Source organism: Dreissena polymorpha, chromosome 11 (assembly GCF_020536995.1).
Source record: "Dreissena polymorpha isolate Duluth1 chromosome 11, UMN_Dpol_1.0, whole genome shotgun sequence".
Taxonomy (NCBI): Eukaryota; Metazoa; Mollusca; class Bivalvia; order Myida; family Dreissenidae; genus Dreissena; species Dreissena polymorpha.
In genome coordinates this window covers 21,277,121-21,297,756 of record NC_068365.1, presented here as the reverse complement: position 1 = coordinate 21,297,756, position 20,636 = coordinate 21,277,121, and the positions used below count along the sequence as shown (strand labels likewise).

Here is a 20,636-nt window from a genome sequence, read left to right as displayed (position 1 = left end):
TCATGAAAGTCCTACTAAAGTTTTCACTTGTTTAATTGTCTCTTCTGCAAGGACACTGGCTCTCTCCTGACCTTGCTTCAGTATTGACCTTAAATGACCTCTGTCACTAAGTATTCGTTGCATCTCACTGCTGATTGGCTGAATTGATTCGTTCACAGTTTCAGTAACAAACTCTTTAAATGTTTTCTTGTCCATTCCTTTGTCCTGCGTTAATTTCACAATGTCTTCTGAACTTTTACCAGTCAGAGCCGAGCAAATGTCAATCAAGTTAGATATCCCAGGTCGAAGTTCAGGGTCAAATGTTATATCCTTAGAAACAGCATCTGTCACTGCTTTGGCAATTTTGTCTCTAACAGTGCTTGATGAATCAGTAAGATCAATTCTTGAGGCAGCGTTATTGTCCGACTTACTCATTTTACTAGATGGATCTTTTAAGGATCTGATCTTTGGTACATATCCTAAAACAAAAATCCAAATATACTTGCAAAAGTTGGAAAACAGTCATAAACAAGGGCTGTTTGTAAAACATGCATGCCCCAATATGGGCTCTCCGTTGTAGTGACAGCCATTGTGTGAATATGTTTTTTGTCACTGTGACCTTGACATTTGACCTAGTGACCTGAAAATCAATAGGAGTCATCTGCCAGTCATGATCAATGTACCTATGCAGTTTCATGATCCTAGCCATAAGCGTTCTTGAGTTATCATCCAGAAACTATTTTACTATTTCGGGTCACCGTGACCTTGACCTTTGACCTAGTGACCTGAAAATCAATAGGGGTTATTTGCGAGTCATGATCAATCTACCTATCAAGTTTCATGATCCTAGGAATAAGCGTTCTTTAGTTATCATCCGGAAACCATTTTACTATTTCGGGTCACCTTGAACTTGACCTTTGACCTAGTAACCTCAAAATCAATAGGGGTCATCTGCGAGTCATGATCAATCTACCTATCAAGTTTCATGATCCTAGGCCTAAGCGTTCTTGAGTTATCATCCGGAAACCATTTTACTAATTCGGGTCACCGTGGCCTATACCTTTGACCTAGTAACCTCAAAATCAATAGGGGTCATCTGCGATTCATGATCAATGTACCTATGAAGTTTCATCATCCTAGGCCCAAGCGTTCTTGAGTTATCATCCGGAAACCACCTGGTGGACGGACCGACAGGCATAATAATATCAATGTATCAAAAGGTTTGCGTACCTTTAGGCAAGATTATGATGGCTTTTACAATCCTCAACCCATAAATTTATTGTGTAAATATATTACAAATCTGGACTCATTAAAAACCCCAGTGAATTTTACAATTGCCTGATTGGGAGATTAGAAGACGAAATAAAAACAATTGTCAACAAGATATGTGTTTGTCAGAGACACTATGTCCCCTTTTGCGCCGCTTTGAAGCTATATATTTGACCTTTGACCTTGAAGGATGACCTTGACCTTTCACCACTCAAAATGTGCAGATCTATTAGATACACATGCATGCCAAATATGAAGTTGCTATCTTCAATATTGCAAAAGTTATTCCAAAATGTTAAAGTTGGAGCAAACACACAAACAAACAAACAAAGAAACCAACAGACAGGGCAAAAACAATATGTCCCCCACTATAGTGGTGGGGGACATAAAAATAGTTCACAATGTCAAACTAGAGATTTGTTAAATAAAACATGACTACTATCTAAGTACTGCTGTGTCACAGGAAATGCAGCTGAGCCATGACTAAATTCAAGGGCACACAACTGAGAATTAGGTGGATTATTGCTCATGAATATAGTGTCTTTCACATCTACACTTCATATTGTTGACATATTACAAGTTTCAAGTCAATTGCTTAAGAAAAGTGTACCGGTATTAGTTTGCTCCACAAACTTATAACTTTTTAAATGGTAGCTATACATAAGACAACGTTCAAGTGCTGTGACGAAACATGAAACTCAAATTTACCCATAATTTCTTGAAAACTGTAAAAGAAGTTTGCTCCACAAATTTTAATCCATTTATGCCTAGCGTCTTGGAAAAAGGACTTGGCAAACAGCGTAGACTCAGATGTGATGCAGCGTCTCATCTGGGTCTGCGCTGTTTGCTTATAGGAATTTCTGTTAAAATTGATATTGCAGCCATGCCCATGGATGAAATGTATTTGAAACATGACTAAGAAATAAGTGGAGAATTGAAAAATATGTCTTGAACATCTAAACTTCATAGAGGTGGTATATGACTAGTTTCAGGGAAATAGCTGAAGAAATGTAGAAGTAGTTTACTACACAAACTCATTAGATTTTAAGCAGACAGACCAACAAAACATCAACCAATAAAGTGTTGTAATACACATTTTTTTTAAACTTCTTTGCAGGATGTACAAAAGTTGGCTTTCAGGGGTCAACATCATCAATGAACTACAGAGGCTTTCTATTCTCATTGTAAGAGCCTATTGATTTTGGGAAGAATTATCAGTAAAATAGCTGATTAGGGAAATCAAAAGAAGCTGTACATTTTTATTAAGGCAAAACTGTATGATATTGATGACAATTTTAATTGCAAATAGGCTTTTAATAAGCCTCTGTTATATAACCCCTATGCATAAATTTGACTCAAAATGTTTGACTATTAAAAGAAGAAGTGGCTATTAGCAATGTCATGCACAAATGGGTCTTATGCAGTAGTCAGCAAGCATAGCTCCATACCATCTTGCACATTCTTGCACATTCTCAATGTTGGGTCAGGAGCTACGCTGTCTGCTATTAAGTCACACAATGATTGGTGGCCTCATTAGCTTAAAGGGTAACTTCTGACTTGACTGCATGGATACGCTGGCTAGACTCGTCTGGATCTATCTTGGCCACAAATATCCTAAGAAACATTTTTGAATGACCCGAGTCATATGTCCATAAATCAGTGTAAGAATATGCAACAAAAAAACTATTAACATCCTTGTTAACGTCCTTTAGTCCTTACTTAAGTGATCAATGGCCTTTACAATACAGAACATCACATACAATACAGCAAGAGGTCACTGACTCTAGATACCTATGTAAGAGTTGAAGGCAGGGAACAGTGTCCCATATTGGCGGTTGAACGCCCTGGCAAGGTCACGAGCTAGCTCCAGATGTGTCAGTTGATCCTCTCCCACTGGCACCACGGTAGACCTGAGATATGGATATAAGCCTCGTTCTAGGAAAGTGGGGCTTTATGCATTTGCATAACGTGTTGTCACAGATTAGCCTGTGCAGTCCACAAAGGCTAGTCAGGACTGACACTTTCTTCCTCAGTTGGCAAACTCGTATTTCCAAGAGACTTTCTTTAAAGGAAAAATACCATAAAAGCGGAATACATAGTCCTTGAATGCTCATATGGGACAATATTTTACTCACATATGTAAATTGTAAACATGATTTCATTGATTTTTTTCAAATAACATTATGCATAACTCAAGCAGATAATTTTGTGTGCAGCCCTTCTATTTTTTTAGAGAAGGACCAGTTAAAGACCATTTTCTTGAATTTTCATCTTAGTCATAACAATACTTTTCAGTGAAGAGGTAACTTTCAGAAATGTGTACATAGGAGACACACATACCAATAAAACCAACACCAACAAAGCTCACCGGCATTCTGTCACTGGAGAGTGGAGAGAACATTAAGTATCAATAAAATATAGATGACAGAAGGATAATGAATGGTGCAAAAAGAATTAAAGTGAAATTAATGGAGCCAGTGTGGACAATTATAATTTAAGAGGCAAAAACTCCCTAAAAGCTTTCTGGAGCTGAACTACATAACAGTATGCCTCTGTTTACCCTGTAGGGATACTGCATCTAACATATCAACTCTATTATTAGACACAGAAATGTAATTTATTTCCTATAATAGTTGATAAGAAAATGTAATATCAATCAAAGGGCCATAACTGCCAGAAAATCATTAGGGTATATACAGTGTTTAAGATCAAACTCCAAAAAGAATTATAAACTTATAAAACTTACCGAACAAAATGCATATGTCCTTACTAAAAGGAAAATGCACATAAATTTGAATTAAATACAGATCATTAGATCATGAGATTTTGCATGGAAACACAAAGATATATTTAACAATTTATACAGTGATTATTTTTGCCCTTTTGGATAAAGTATCTGATTTGTTCACATTGGGAAAATTTAGCACAAAACCCCTAAAATTGTGAAAATTTGTGTTGTGAAATCTTCAGAATTGGAATAGTAGGTCTTTTTAAATGCTTGGTATAAATTGCACAAATCAATTCAAATATTTTCTTACCGATACATGCATTTTGGCTTGAAATGTTCAGTTTCTGTGCTCATTTTATTGTTTAACTTGTAGATAATGCACTTTTGGTACAAAACAAAATTTCCCTTCTGTTTTTGAATTCTGCAGGCGGTTATTTTGAATTTTGTAGTTTTTACTCAATTGGGAAAGTGCCTTTAATTGGGACTTATAACTCATAGAAGAGCAATAACTCCCTGCAAAAATCATTTGATTGTATGGACCCAACAATGATGCAACCGTCCACCATACAGAAATACTGCATATCAAGTTCCATCAATCACAATCCTAGTAAAAAGCTGGTGAAATCTATAGTTTGGTCAGTGACTGTATATAAAGACCGTGAACACCCATGAACAGTTTTAATTCAATATCTAGAGTAGACATAGAGATATAGAGCTGTTGCACACACACATTAAATTTAATTGTTTGTACAACAATAGCTGTCAGAAGACAGCACGCTTGACTTTTTAAGTGCTTGACAGTGTAACGTAAGCCATCATGGGAAAAGTGTTCATATTCAATAATGTCATGTTAATATAGTCATATTTTAACTGGAAGAGGACCATAATTGAAACATATTGATCGCTTATGTTTTAAAGAAGCGGTACATTATAGACGGATCTGAGTTCAGGTATACATGTATTTTCCACAATCTATTGAACATTTGTAAAGACATAAAACAAACTAATAAGATTATATTTCAAGTTTGATAGCATAAGCTTGGGTGGGATGGTTGGACGGTCTTTCAAAAATAAAATAATAAAAATAAATATTTTAGTTTTTTTACCATGTTTAAAAAAATATTCGTTTGTGTGTGTGGTGTGGGGGTGGAGAGGGGGAATAATGTGGGGGTGTGGTCATTTATTAGATGATATTTCATAAAAAGGAAAAAAAAGGGAAAAAAGGAAAAAAAATATTTGGGGGTGGGGATTCTGGGGTGGGGCGTGGGGGATGGTTTGGGTGGAGTCCATTGTGGTATGTCAGGAAAGTGTTGTTTTGTCAAAGTATGAATCAAATCTAATCATAAGTAAAGAAGTTATGGCAATAAACACACAATTTATTTATTTGACCTTGAGATTCAAGGTCATTCAAATGTCACGATCAAATTCAACTTGCCAGGTACAGTACCCTCATGATAGCAAGAAAGTAATTGAAGTTTGAAAGCAATATCCTTGATACTTTAGAAGTAAAGTTCATCTAAACACAAAATTGTACAAAATATTTTAAGTTACTAAGTCAAAAAAGGGCCATAATTCCATCTAAATGCCAACCAGATTTATCAACCAGTCCCCTTATGATAGTTAGCGAGTGTTCCAAGTCTGAAAGCAATAGCTGTGATACTTTAGGAGTAAAATGGACCAAAGCACAAAACTTAACCAAATTTTCAATTTTCTAAGTATAACAGGGGCCATAATTCTTTCGAACTGCCAGTCAGAGTAACATAACTTTGCCTGCACAGTCCCCTTATAATAGTAAGTAAGCTTTGCAAGTACGAAAGCAATAGCTTTGATACTTTAGGAATAAAGTGGACATTAACACAAAACTTAACAAAAAAATAATTTTCTAAGTATAAAAAGGGGCATAACTCTAAAACTAATGCTGACAGAGTTATGCACTTTGACCAACACAATCGTCTTGTTGTCATAAAGAAGTATTCCAAGTTTGAGTTAATTATCTTTGATAGATAGTGTTAAAGTTATTTGACTTTATAAAAAACTTTAACAAACAGAGCGTAATCCTGCTCTAAAGCTGGAAACATGTATAGGGTCTTTGTCAGTGAAACGTTCATAAAAACGTTCATTTGTTTTTTCAATATCTGCAGTAATTATAGATATATTGAGTAGTGTCAAAAAGGGACATAATTCTGCTTTATAACAGGTCAGAGTTTAGGAACTTGGTCAGTTACCTAAATCAATAACCCCAAGCACATGTGTGAATCATCAATCAAATACCTGTAGTCGAGACAGTTATATGGAAATGTTGCATGCTTACCTTAACCAAATTCCTAAAAAATGGTCTAACTACTCAAGGTCAAGAGTTAAGGATTTTCGTCTGTAACCTCAAACCAGGACCCCAAGCACATGTGCAAAGTTTAAATTAAATACCTGTACTTAAAACATTGATATCATATACTCTTTTTAAAGTAAACATATGGAGACGTTACATGTTTACTTTAACAAGAGTATAATACAGATACAGATGCTGTCATTTGGGAGTGTAGAATAGCTGACAATGTGGTCAAAAGATGACCTACCAATGCATGGCAGGTACCATTCAAGGCAAGCAAGATAACTAACATCGACTACCCAATGTGTACCTACTTGTACAGCATAATGTCTGCCGACTGCAGGATGGGGTAAGTGTAGAGTCGGACACCTTCTTTGACTTGTCCTGAAAACAAGTTAGGATGACACTTGGAATAGAGCAACAACAAGAGATGTGTTTGTCAGAAACACAATGCCCCCTTCTGCGACGCTTTGATTTATATTTTTTATCATTTGCCAGGTAGAGATAATAATCTCCCTTTGAAGCTTATTAGTTCCCTTGGATCTGTTTTTTTTACCTTTGTCCTTGAAGGATGACCTTGACCTTTCGCCACTCAAAATGTGCAGCCTTATTGAGATACACACGCATGCCAAATATCAAGTTGCGTTCTGAAGCGACATAGAAGTTATAAGCATTTTTCGAAACCTGAACGCAAAGTGTGACGGAAAGACAGACAGACAGACGGACGGACAGTCCGATCACTATATGCCCTCCTTCGAGGGCATAAAAATATGAATTGTGTTGTGCTTAAGTGGGTATGGGCCTTGGGACATATGCAGTCCGTGTAGCTTCAGACCAGCCTGCACATGCGCGCAGTCTAATGAGGAACTTTTCTGTCCATTATAAAGTCTAGCAAGGTTTTTCGTTCTTATTAGTTGACCTTTTGACTCCTCTTCAGACTTCGGGTGCTTCACTGCTTGGATATGTTCTTAGAACCCTTTAAGCACAAAGCCGCTGAATAATAGCTTACTCTTTAATAACTGTTTTGCCTATGAAACTTTGCATGTAAAATTTCAAAACATCACAATTAGTGGCAACCTAAACAATTGAACACATCTTCTGCGGCCATGAGAAAGTAAACATAACTGAGGTATAAATTAACCCAAAATGCTAGTCACCATGTAAGTCTAGTCAATACCAAGTCCTAACTCGCCCTTAGGAATCTGTACTCCCCCTACAAAAACACGTGATGATTACAAAACCAAGATAACAATATGGTCTTTGAGTGAAATTAATCATGTTTTTATATGATATTCATTATTATCTGTACATTTTTCTTAGCAATATCAGTACATGATAACTAATATTTAGCATGCAGACACTATTTTTGACAAAAAAACTAATGTGCATTATTTTTCAGCTTTATCATGGACTATTTACCTAACCTATTTGCAAACATATATCAGCAAATAATTATGGTTCTAAAGAAGTTGCGTCCATTGGCATTTTCCAAAAAGAAGTTCTGAAAGAATACAATCTATAATTGGTTTGCAAACTTTTGCCTCACATTGCTTTGTTTCTTTTGAAAATCTATAAATTGACATAGGTACCTGCATAATTCCTTGTTAACAAGTGCAGTTGTTTTGTTTTTTTTTGCATTTTTCTTTTAAAATTTCCAGGGTTAACATAAATGTTAATTACAGAATACATAAAAAGATAATGTCAGGTTGCAATTTAAAATAGTTTTAATTGTATTGTACAAATGTACTTGCCAAGTTGGACTAGCATATGATGAATCCATGGCAAGCGGGTGAGTATAATTTTATACTCCTGATTTCAGCGCATACATGCACTTTGTGTTGAAATAAAAACAAGAGCTGTCTCCATAGGATGACATATACCCCCCCCCCCCCAAAAAAAAAAAAAGCTTTTTCAAAACCGAACGCAGATTTCCAAACCTAAGTTCAAGGTCAAAAGGGTCAAAATTTGTGTGCATATGGAAATTAAGGCCTTGTCCATATACACATGCATACCAAATATGAAGGTTACATCGGACGCGACATAACAGTTATGAGCATTTTTCGAAACCTAAACGCAAAGTGTGACGGACTATCAGACAGACAGACGGACAGAAATGCGATCACAATATGCCCACTTTCGGGGGCATGAAAATTAAACAGCATTTGTGTGCATTTCATCCGTGTATTATCATGAAGGAAAATGTTGTCTTATTTATGTATAAATGTTTTTGGCTCCATTGGGCAACTGGGCACTTTAAGCTTAATTTTACAATAAAGTTTTGAGTAACAGGGCCCCTGGATGATAGTGCTCACCCGCTACTGTGGGAGATGATAGTGCTCACCCGCCACTGTGGGAGATGATGGTGCTCCTTGACCTGAATGAACAGGGGATAGTGTGTCATTAAAGCAAACTCTTACAGACAGTCACAATCTGAAAAAACGGGACTTAATGCATGTGCATAAGTGTCACACAGGCTTATCTGGGAAAACACTTTCTGCCTACACTGGATTTGCATTTAGACTTCCTTTAACCCTTTCCCACTCATTCATTTCATTTTAAAATAGTTAATAATAATTTATAATCTATTTATAATTCTTGGTTTATATTAATTTATCTCTGCAAGAAAATGCTGACACAGCTTTGTCACAGACGTGACGAATACCCCCACATGTCGCATTGACACATAATATTTTGCATGTCGTCTTCACAAAAAACAGCGAACACCATGCTCAATTTTGAAAACGCACTTAGTGACCCCGTGACCTAGTTTTTGACCCAGAAATGCCCATATTCTAACTTGGGCTAAAGATCATCACCATAAAACTTCTGACCAAGTTTGGTGAAGATCGGATGTAAACTACTTGAATTAGAGAGCGGACACCATGCTGAATGTTAAAAAACGCATTAAGTGACCCCGTGACCTAGTTAAAGGCCCAGAATGGCCCATGTGGAAACTTGTCCTAGAGATCATTTAGATAAAACTTGTGACCATGTTTTGTGAGGATTGGATAAAAACTACTTGAATTTAGTACAATTTATTTATTCATAATTAAATTCATGAGCACTGTTTAACGTTTATGTCCAATCGTTGTGTATGTTTCATGTTTGAGTGAAAGGAAGATAGAGAGAGAAAGATCGCTATTGGTTTGTTCGTTCACCCTTTTCTTCCTTACCCGCCAAAATCCTTCCTACCACAAAACCCTCAATAACTTTCGCAAGTTAAGTTGGGAGAATTAATTTACTTTTATTGACTTAAAAGGATATTTATAGTTTATAAGTAATCGGACACTGTGGTAAGCAATTTTATATTATTCTTTATATTGTTAATGTATATGTATTGTTTTCCGCAGCGCGTCTCATTACGTTTAATTGTGATATTTAATATGTGTAATCTTTGTAATGCGTGTTAATGATAGATTGTTTTTATATATTTCTAAAAAGATGTTATATCTTTTTAGGCCTGTTTTATACGGTTGAATTATGTTTACGAACTACGCCAGGACTTTGTTGTCTAACGAAAAAAACACCTGTGACATTTCTATTTTTAGTAACATACCATGTGCTCAAGTATTTTCAATTCAGAATGACATTTCCCGGTATTTTAAATTATTCTTGCTTGTTTTGTAAGCAAATTGTAGTGTTAATACAAACTCAAAGTAAAAATTATTTAAAATTATCTGATTCACTTTGAAATCAGTCTTTAATCCACCAGACGTATGTTGTTAATCACAAATAATAGATTTCAGAAAACGAAAGTAATGTTTGCAATTTCAGCAAAATGAAAACTTGTCACGTTACAAAGCGACAGGCTGATGAGAGTTATTTTCATCTATTGTAAGATGCATTTGAAATATTTGAACCCTAAAAAATGCCCCAATGATCATGATGTATTTTTATTTATTCACCAATATGTGTAGAAATGTATCCAAGAAAATGAACTGTCTTTGATTTATAAAGTGACATAAATATGTTACGTCTCTGGTTTACTTTTGCTATGGGGTTCGCTTCAGCGTACACGGTACAGGTCTGTCAATACTGGGACGACACTTTACGCACATGCATTTTGTCCAGTTTTCTCAGAGTGAACACGACTCATGTTACAATCAATGAATACCGATATATAAAGCAATATTCAGATATTAGCTCCGTTATGGCCCTATGAAGTATGGCCCTATGAAGCAAACAAAGACATGTTTCACTTTCGTTACATATGGGACTCGAACATTGTAACTCTGGAGTGATGAAACTATATACTACAGATATGATTTTTTACACAATGTTGGAACATCCGTGTCTAATGGACACATGTCGATTAATTGCGTCGGTTATTATAGATTATATTAACCAATTACCTATAGTTATTGTACAGCCAGTCACACCGAACGGCATTGCAACAGCGCTTGAATGGCGTTCCAAAAATCAGGGACATATACAACAAATTTGTTACATAAACCTGTATGTCCCTGCAGAATTCTATCAGAACGCCGTCTGATCGCCGCGAATTAGGAAAACATTTATGGTGCTCACACAGCGTTCTTCTTTATTGCATCCCCATCGCATGACATACTCCAACGCACGATTTATGTTACCACCACAACGTCCCTACATGATTTTCACAGCATTAGAAGTTGTCTCAGCACCTAAACGACTCGCTCAGAGCGCGCAAACCACGTGCTCACGGTAAGTCGCCATGCAAACGCCGCCCACCTTAAGAGAACCCGCCATTTTAAATTGCCGAGCAAATTGTATTCATATATTGTAAATGTCAACGTAAATTACTTGATTATTCGTGTATCATGTATCACTAGCAAAATATGGATCATACGCATTGGATGGGTTTATTCAGGGCATGCATTTATGTGTTATATGGACCTCTGACCCCTTACACTTATACTATTTTAATGTAAACAAACGCAGGTATAAATATCCATTGTCTTTGTCTCATTTTTAGTGGCCAATATGTTTTTTTCTGGTTTCTACGGTGTTTCGTTATGACTATTTGTTGTTTCGCATTGTCGTGTCCTCTAATGGTGTTTTCGCGTTCTCTCCCTTGTGTCTCCAAAGATCGAAATCACGAAACAGGATGGGAGATCTCAATCTCATAATTGTTCAATTGTTTCAATATTTCGCGTCGTATTTTTGCTCCTTTGTGCATTTGAGAAACCAATTTCATAAATATTAAATTTGATAGTGCATAAACATTGGTTTAAGGTGCGAGGAAAAACTATATTACGGGTTTGGTTGCATTCTTGCGGTTTTAAGTGCATGTTTTGATCGCTTGATTTGACGGTGGTAAACAAAATACATTATATTCATTAAATCTATCGATATCTCTCGCAACTGCGTTCAGGCAATACATGCATAAGATATGTGGGTATTTTGCGCTCATTTAATAAAGATGTTTACATGTTTACTTTCATTCAGCACATAAAATGTGTGACAAGACATGGCCTGCTAATTTATTCTGCCTTAAAAAGATAACGATGTATATTTAAATACACCGGCAGTCGTAGGTTTAAGTCGCTTTGGAATGTACTTCGATACATGTACTTATGTGTTGCTTAAAAGTAACATAGAAATAACATAGAAAATGTTAACATAGGTATGATTTGAACTCAAATGGGGAATACGAAAAATAGATTGAAAAGCGAACACAAATCGATGTCTGTCCTTCCTGATTCATAATGCATAAACGAAAATTTATTTTCATTTCTTTTTTGTATATTTAAGTGTTGAGTGTCGTCGCGCTTATTTATCTATTATGATGTAAAATTTATATTCGATATAGAAAATAAAAGGAAAATGTCATTTTAGTATGTCGTGTTTAACTACATCTTTTGAAATGTTTGCCTAACGACTAACATTGAAAGGTCAAATCCCTTCAAATTTACCATTCTATTTGCCTCTCATGCCATTTAAACTATTCTTCAAATACTGTTTATACACCAAACAGATGATACATTGTCAAGGTGAATTCAGGTAACAAATAAAAGTCCATAAACCTCGGAAAATAGCTATAGGGTCCATTTAATTATAAAATCAATATTCCGATAAAATCGCTGGCAAATCAACAGGTTTCACTGCCCCTTTTCTATCCCTTTAGGCCCTTGTAATTACTTTCCAATTGTGTGCTAATTGCAAATTCATGACCCATTCGCTCACATGTTTTTGTCTCAAAATGTTTACATGCTTTCCATTTATAACATCGCTTTCAACGACACGGCAACAGGATATACATGTAGCGCGAGCATAAACATATTATTGTAAATCCGAATAACAACTTCGATAAAAAAAAAATTAAAAAACCGCGACTCGACTTAAAAACAGGATAAGTTGATAATGTACTTATTTTTCTATGCGTTTAAAGGCCCATAAAAGGTGACACATCCAATTATTATGCATAGCCTGCAACCCGGGAGAGTCGCGGTACTTAAGGAATATTCATTTGCGTCTAGAAACCATCTTCAAATATCAGATAAATAATTTATAAGACAAACATATCTGACTTAACTTCATTGGAAAATAGCCTTTTTATGACGAAAATCCTTCAATTTTAACTGCGGTATCAACAAAAACAACACCACTGTCCGCCATTGTTGTTTATTTTCCCTCACGGTTGACTCGCGGTAAAAAGGTTAAACGACACTAATATTAAATTTAACATGAATAAACATAAAGATTTTACATACCATTCAAAGTAACAATCAATAACGTATATAACAATTAGAACATATGGAATTTAAGACATCAAATAAAATAAATATCACAGTTATGTTCAAGTAGTGTCTAATTTTAATTCTCAATATTCAAATCACTGTTCATGTTCATTCATTCTTCTGCGCAATGGGGACCCCTAAAGAAGCTATCTCGCCTCAAAAAACGTACATCAATGCAGAGACTCAGATGTACCAAATGTGCACACACACTACATTCACGCCATTTCACAAAAACAACCGAAACATACTTCCTCAATGCAGGTGGACTACTTTTCTTACACACACAGCATACGTCATCTGTCACTTTTGAGACATGTTTCTGACTCAAAATCAACGAAGTGTTTATAGAGCCTGACCTATCGAAATAATTTAAAAATCGGTGGTGTGTATCCCTTCACAAAGAGAATAATATTGGTAGTGTCTGACCTAAGCAACCGCAAGCAGACGAACTAAAAAAGTGAAAAAGTTGAAAGGTAATTTCATTTTAATATGGATTTTTACATAATTTTGGTTTAAAATGATGTTTTAAATCGTTTTTGGGTAGATACTTACCAAAAATTTATTCTGCTGGCAGCAAAAGATGTTTTCTGTCAGATTTCAAAAGTAGGTCACGCAGGTTTGTTTACAAACACAATCCAGAGGGCGCTAATGAAATACCGCGAGTCAAAACGACCCGCGACTCAACCGGGTTTGAGTGTACAAACAGGTCTAATTTTTACCGGATTTCAGTTACTCTTGGATACAAAATGATAATAATACAGCTTAGGTGCAACGTTGTCAAGAATTATGGGAGATATACCCGTTTCATAATTGTAAGAAATGTTTACAACTTTGCAACAAACGTTGTGTGTAGCCTCAAAGCGGTGAGGTATGCTAAAAATAGCCAAAAGAAAATTCAATTTTAATTCTATTTGAAACAACTTTTATACCAGCAGAAACTAACTTATTAGATCACTACAAACGTTTTAACCATTTAAAAGAGACCTACTTTGTGAGTGATACCGGAAAACGTTGAAAATCAACGTTATATTTTTGGTGACCTAAGTCAATTTCACTTTCACTTTCCCGAATAAACAGCAATGTAAATAAACTGATTGTTTGTAAACACATATGACTTGGAGGACACTGTATTTTGAGCTCAAAACAAGTTGTATTGCTCTTTTTATGGTTATGTCCAATAGCATATACATATTGTTTTTGATAACCTTTATAAATAAATAATATTAAAAATCGGTAAATAATTACGGATCCTCACCTTGTATGGGCCTTTAATGGATAACAGTCTGTATTTTGTTTACCGAGACGCAAGTTCGGGCGATTACGTATTTGCGCGTCACCGCTATAGAAATGAATTCTGGCACGTGCTATTTCATACTCAAGTGACTTAACGACTCGCTATCTACCGGCCAGGATTTTTTGACGGGGGGCCCAAACGGGGAGATTGTTTTTTATTTGGCACTGTTCAAGGTGAATTTTAATGCGTATACAAACCTTATTTTGTGATATAAAGTTATGGTACTAGTATATTACAAGTAAATCAACATCTTTCTGAAGTCTTAAGATTTCATAAATGTATGATGTTTGATGAAAAAGGAAAAGCAACCTTTGAAATTCAAAAATCTTTATAAAGAAATGTAACATAAAGTATGACTCTAGATGAGGTTTGATTTCAAAGATAAAATACTATTATGGTTATATGTCAATAGTGTCGTGTAGACTCTACACGGAATTCTAACAATGCCTGTAAGTTGCCACAGTGTATGCCTTTGTTCTCAAAGTATTTGGAAGAGTTTTTGTCACCACGAAGTGCCAAGTTTTGTCGTGCACACAACAGCACAGTTTTCGCAATAAATTCAAGAACTGTTTCGTTTTTCTTTTCCCGGGCCCGTAATGCAGTGTCAGTCTGCTTAATCACTGGCGCATTGTTCTTGTGAACACCAAGGAACCGCTCCGATAATGTCCTGGAATTACTATGGGCCTGATAGCCTGCTCCAACGTCCTTTGCGTGTTTCTCTCCGTCAGGATTGAAATGTCCATTTAGTATATCCAATGCATTTTTCCAATTTAGGAATGGTTCTGACACCAGTTGTCAATGGGTTTTGTTGCCAGGAAAGGTCACACAATACGCTGCGTCCTCTTTGACACTGTATGCGAGTCCACGAAATTTCTTTAGCCATGAAGACTGAAAGGAGCGATTGTGTGTTCCTGACCGTGGGAACACATGCTGGTCAGGCCAGCATGTGGACTCCAGTCCCATGTCAGTAACTTGTGTTTTCCTTCATCTGTCAACTTGCCGTGATGTCTGGCATAGAGGCTGATGTCTTCTGAGGTATGTATACTGTCTGAGCCCTGGATATGAGGCGGAGGAGTTGACCTGAAATCAGACAAATATAAATATATACCGGTATATATTTGCAAGAGTTTGTTGGCAAAGAAATTCAAACATACAAGACATAAATCAAAAATAGTTGATTATGGTGACATTTTACCTGATATCCACTACTGCGTCATACTTTATCAAAATTGGCTGAGAAATGTCGTCATCAGTTTTTTGTTCAGATACGTCTCTAATGTTAACTGTTTACGCTTCATTTTAGAAGTGATGTCAAATATCATAAGAAATTTCGTATTGTTTTGAGTTATTGTCGAGTAAAATTAGCGCTAGAATATATTTTGTCTACCTACCTTGTGTTTACCTACGAGAGCATTATCATAAAAGTGCCGCTGTTTTAGTTAATTGGCAATAATTTGTCAACATTTAGGGATAAAAAAACACTAACAATAGAAGGAATGGAACAAAGAAACTTACCGGTTTAAATTAGTGACGATTTTTTATATCACCTCTCTACTTGACATGACGCCTTATCAGTGATCGCTCCGCCCACTTAATCACGTGGCTCAGCGGGAAGAAAACCTAGACAAGCTAACACCAAAATGGCTTCTTTGCCTATAGACTGCATAAAGATTTACGCGATATTCCGGATGATTTTAGCGACTTGTTTAACACCATATTACACTTGTAAAGGGGTTGATGCCATTTAGTTATTCTGCAAATGCAAAACATATACGATTAAAGAGAACATCAGCTATTTATAACGGGTAAATCGGTACATTAAACACGCTCTCAAACGCTTGCGCGCTTACCGAAATCGAACCCGTTATTACGTGTAATGGTTGTATTTGCAATAAATTAACACTTCACCGGTATTTACCCGCGTTATTAACAAAATTATTACCGAAACATTCCCCCTACCCGTGTATTTGACACGAAATAGCGCTTTATAACTGGGAATTCGGTGAAGTTTTACGCGCTTTCTGACGCTGGGTGGGTACCTCAATTCCACATGTTATTGCGTATAAAAGTGATATTAATCATATTAAACATTGCTTATGGGACATTTATTAATCACTATAATTTAAAGCGCAAAAACAACACAGTAAGTTTGCAATTGTCTAATATAAAATTAGCGTTGTACGAAATGGAATACGGTCAGGCTATTATAAATTAATTAGGCTACCAATATCAGACGCTCGCGCAGGTACCGACTTCCCCGAAGTTACCGCATTTATTGGTTAACTAATATCAGTAATAATAACTCTTTTACAATAGCATTTATCGATACGTCTTTATCAAAATAATAACAAAATGGTTTTCACTTGGTTCTGACACACACAGAAACGCGATTTTTAACGGGGATTTCGTAAAGTTACACGAATTGGGTACCAAAATTCTCAATTATTTTACATGCACACGTGACATAATACATAACTTAATAATGCTTAGTTATTGCTTATATGACATTTCAAGTTTGTGAAATAAATTAAGTGCATTACTATCAGAGTAATAAAACACAGCATGAATTAGGCTTCATGCTGGGTTTTATTTCTCTTTAGGCCAGCATTTTTTATTTATTTGTTTTACGGGAAATTTTTAAAAAAAAATTGAGTCGGGGGGGGGGGGGATAAATAAAAATAAAAATAAAATCATGAAAAGTGAGCAGTCTACCAAAAAAATAAAAATAAAACTGTCTAAACTGATTTTTTTTTGTTTTTTTTTGAAAATTTAAAATTAAGCCAATTTAACCTTATGTATACTTGCATTAACCTTTAAGTGTTTTATATATCTTATTACACTGTTATAGAAGCTTTTTATAATAATAGTAAACATATTTTTATATATATTTATATGTAAAAGCACCTTTCACATTTATTATACTATATTGCTTCAAAAGAGACCATTAACCACGCCAGGCGTGTAGTGTATTATAGTGATCGTTAAACTTTTGATGAGTGTTAATCATATGTATGTTTATAACAAATATAGCATGCATTTGACTTAAATAAAAAAGAATTGAAAACTTTTAAATTGTTTAATAGCTTTAAATAACAACCAACTTTGTAACTTTCATCCATGGGTGGTATATGCACACTCAAAAATACTATTTAATATACAACAGACTTGCTTTATATCATGATAATTTGTATCAATCATGAGAAAAAATGAGCCACATAACAGAAAATTGGACCTTAGGGCGATTGCGACCATTTTGGCTCCAAAAGAGCAGTCTGATCAGGATCCAAACTGTTCAACATAATTGTCATTCAGTCAGTACTTCTAAAGATGTTAAGCGAACACTTTGGATCCTGATCAGACTGCGCTTGAATTGATCTTGATCCAAACTTTGTGTAGTGAAAGTTCTAGTACATAAAATGTGAATATTTTATTTAAGAAACCGTGAGTTATAGACTTATAAAAACATGTGCTGCATTTCATTTTATATTCAGAGAGAGTTATGGTGTTTATATATGTAAAGTGAACACAAGAGGCATGACTACAATATTTGGTGTGTAACATCGTTATGAGGTTCTCTTTGAAGTTTGTTCAAATCATGTAGAAAATTTGCCCTCCCTAGGGGTTACTGTTATGATTATAAATATAAACTATATAATCATTCTCTGAAACCGCAAGGCCCTTTGGTTTGTTGCGTTGCATGCCAACCATATAGTGGTTCTTTGCTAAGTTTCCTCAAAGCATGTCTCCGTGGTCAAAACTGTTTGCGCTTTAGGGGTCAACTGATTTATATAGATTAATGTCTTTGATAATCCCTAACAACACAGACCACGCAAGGGTCAGCGGTTCAATATTTGGTGTGTAACATGTTAGTGTTTTCTTCTTCTAGGTGTGATCAAATCATACATTTGGAGTTTAAAAAAAACCGTCCTTGTTTCGCATGCTTAATATTTACTTATATGATAAAGAGTTAAACAATATTATTCTCTCAAAACGCGTGGGTTAGGTGATAATTATTTTGTATGTGACATTGTATGGCGGTAATCTTCGTTGGTTTTGTACCATGTCCATTGGCTTCACATTAGCCCCAACAAAATATTGAGGTAAAAGACACAATTTACCTAGAAACCAAGATTTATTTCATTGAACATTTTCTTACATGAAAGCCGTATAAAGAATTAAATAGCACAAGTAGCAAGGATTTAAATTGTTCTAGTAGAATTACTCTGCTGACTGTATATAACTTACTCGCAAGATTAATTATATATAGAACACAACTTTTGAACTATGTAGTTGTATATTTTAAAATTGTATTTTATTTTAAAAATTTCGTAAAAGACTCGAAGTATTGTCAAAATAAAATGGTGTAAACTTTTGCACACATTATTTTGTTCCTCTCTTATTCATAGTTTAAGTTCAAATGAAAATTTCTATGGAATGTGTTGTCTGTATTATATTTAGGAGAAACAGCAATAACATGTTTTGGATATATAATAAACAGAGAGAGCTATATAAATGTGAAGATAATAATAACCCTTGGAACAAATACATAGAGCCGATTGAGCACCAGGGCCCTTGCTACACTTTGGGGGATTGGGGCCGGGACCCTTAGAGGGGGGAATTTCAGGTCGTTTTCGGCGAAAAGGGGAATTTTACAAGATCTTTTCACCAATCATTCAACACTTAATATTGCTCTATTTTAATGTAATTTACATAAATATACATTTAATCAAAGGTTTATAGCAAGATACCAGCTGGCAACATAGGTATGAAAGTAAAAAAAATATTTTTTTTTGTTTGGGGGGGGGGGGATTTTTAGGTGTAATAGGGGAAAAAAGTATACTATTTTAAGGTGGGAATGGGGCCGAATTTCGGCCCAAAAAACGGCCAAACGAAGGCCCTAAGCACATTTATCAACAGAGCTTGAGGTGAGATAAATTAATTTGCATTCCTTGCAGTACAAATCTTGCAGTATGAAAACATTATTTACAGTTGATAGAAAATCATATTTCGGCTAAATAATAACTAATTTTTGAAAAATAATATCAAGAAAAATAAATAAAACTTTCTTGTGACTTTGACGGACATACGAACATCGGGACCCAATGTTATTTTCTTCAGAAGCTGTGTTGCATACTTTTTTTCTAAATAAAGAATATATATGGGTGGGTGGGGAATGGGATTATTGATGCAAGTACCTGTGGTTCAGTCCTTATGTTCATTATAAAGAAACGAAAAGTAGTACTTCTTGGACATTTTCCGGATGTTGATTTTTATCTATAAAAATAGTACAGGATATGCATTTTAATAAAAACGCATATTTATTAAACCTACCCAAACATTTTTAACACACCGAAAGTTATCGATGGTGACACCTCTGCATCATCTGCAAAAGCTCATTATTATTTTGAATTTCGTATCACATAATATGGAAATGAGGTCAACAATGGTGTTCTGAAGATTATCTTTCCTAATTGAAATTGTTTCTGCTCCGTTTTTAATTAATTTGATTTTAAAATATGCTACATTTGTCTCGTTTATGTTAATGTCCGCCATTTCGGAAATGCAATATGAAAATCATTTTTTAAATACTCACCGATTGCCTAATAGTGTGTGGTATTGGCTGCAATAGCCAATGAAAGTCGCTGACACTTTACAAGTCGAATTGGCACAACGAAACAACCCGTATTATAAACACATTTTGAACAACACTTTCGGCAATCTGCGCAATTTTTTATCTAGTTTTGGATAAAATACCAGGTCAGCGGGTGAAATGTAAATAAAAAAAACGAAATTGACTTTTATTTTTATTTGTATTTGTCGAAAAATAGGGTCGGTCGCTCCCGTAAAACAGATAAATAAAAAATGCTGGCCTTAAGTAATGCAGATGAACCTCGCTTCTGACCTAGTTACTGTCTACGTCTCTGATATTTGTCAACATGTACCGGACACATTTTTTCAATTATTTTACAGTTCAAAATAGTACACGACGTAGTTGTCATTAGTTTTGTTAACACCTTTAGCTCTATCATATAACATGAGAGGAAATTGATAACTGTCAATTTGATGGGAAATCTGGAGAGTGAACATGGCAATTTATTTCAAATGTTTTCTCGTGGTCGCTGCTTGTTGTGCATATTCAGGTATGTTTTATTATGGTGTATTAACATTTGTGCATGAATTTATTATGTCATATTATCACTGGATATACATTTGTTATAGTATATTTAATATTGTGTTTGGATTCATTATAGTACATTTTAAACACTGTCAACACATATTTTTAAAATAGTAAGCTTTGAATAAATCGTTTTTAGACTTATCAAA

At 35.1% G+C, this 20,636-nt stretch overlaps 1 protein-coding gene across 1 annotated transcript; it reads right to left on the bottom strand.

Moving 5' to 3' along the window:
* LOC127849675 (tryptophan--tRNA ligase, mitochondrial-like) lies at positions 1 to 15,726 on the bottom strand. The gene is made up of 6 exons (XM_052382421.1): positions 15,719 to 15,726; positions 15,229 to 15,392; positions 8,644 to 8,676; positions 6,617 to 6,686; positions 3,040 to 3,158; positions 1 to 458 (listed from the first exon to the last, which is right to left on the bottom strand). Exons 1-6 carry the CDS (start codon positions 15,724 to 15,726, stop codon positions 1 to 3), a joined length of 852 nt encoding a protein of 283 aa, XP_052238381.1.
* Between the last annotated feature and the right edge of the window lie 4,910 nt (positions 15,727 to 20,636).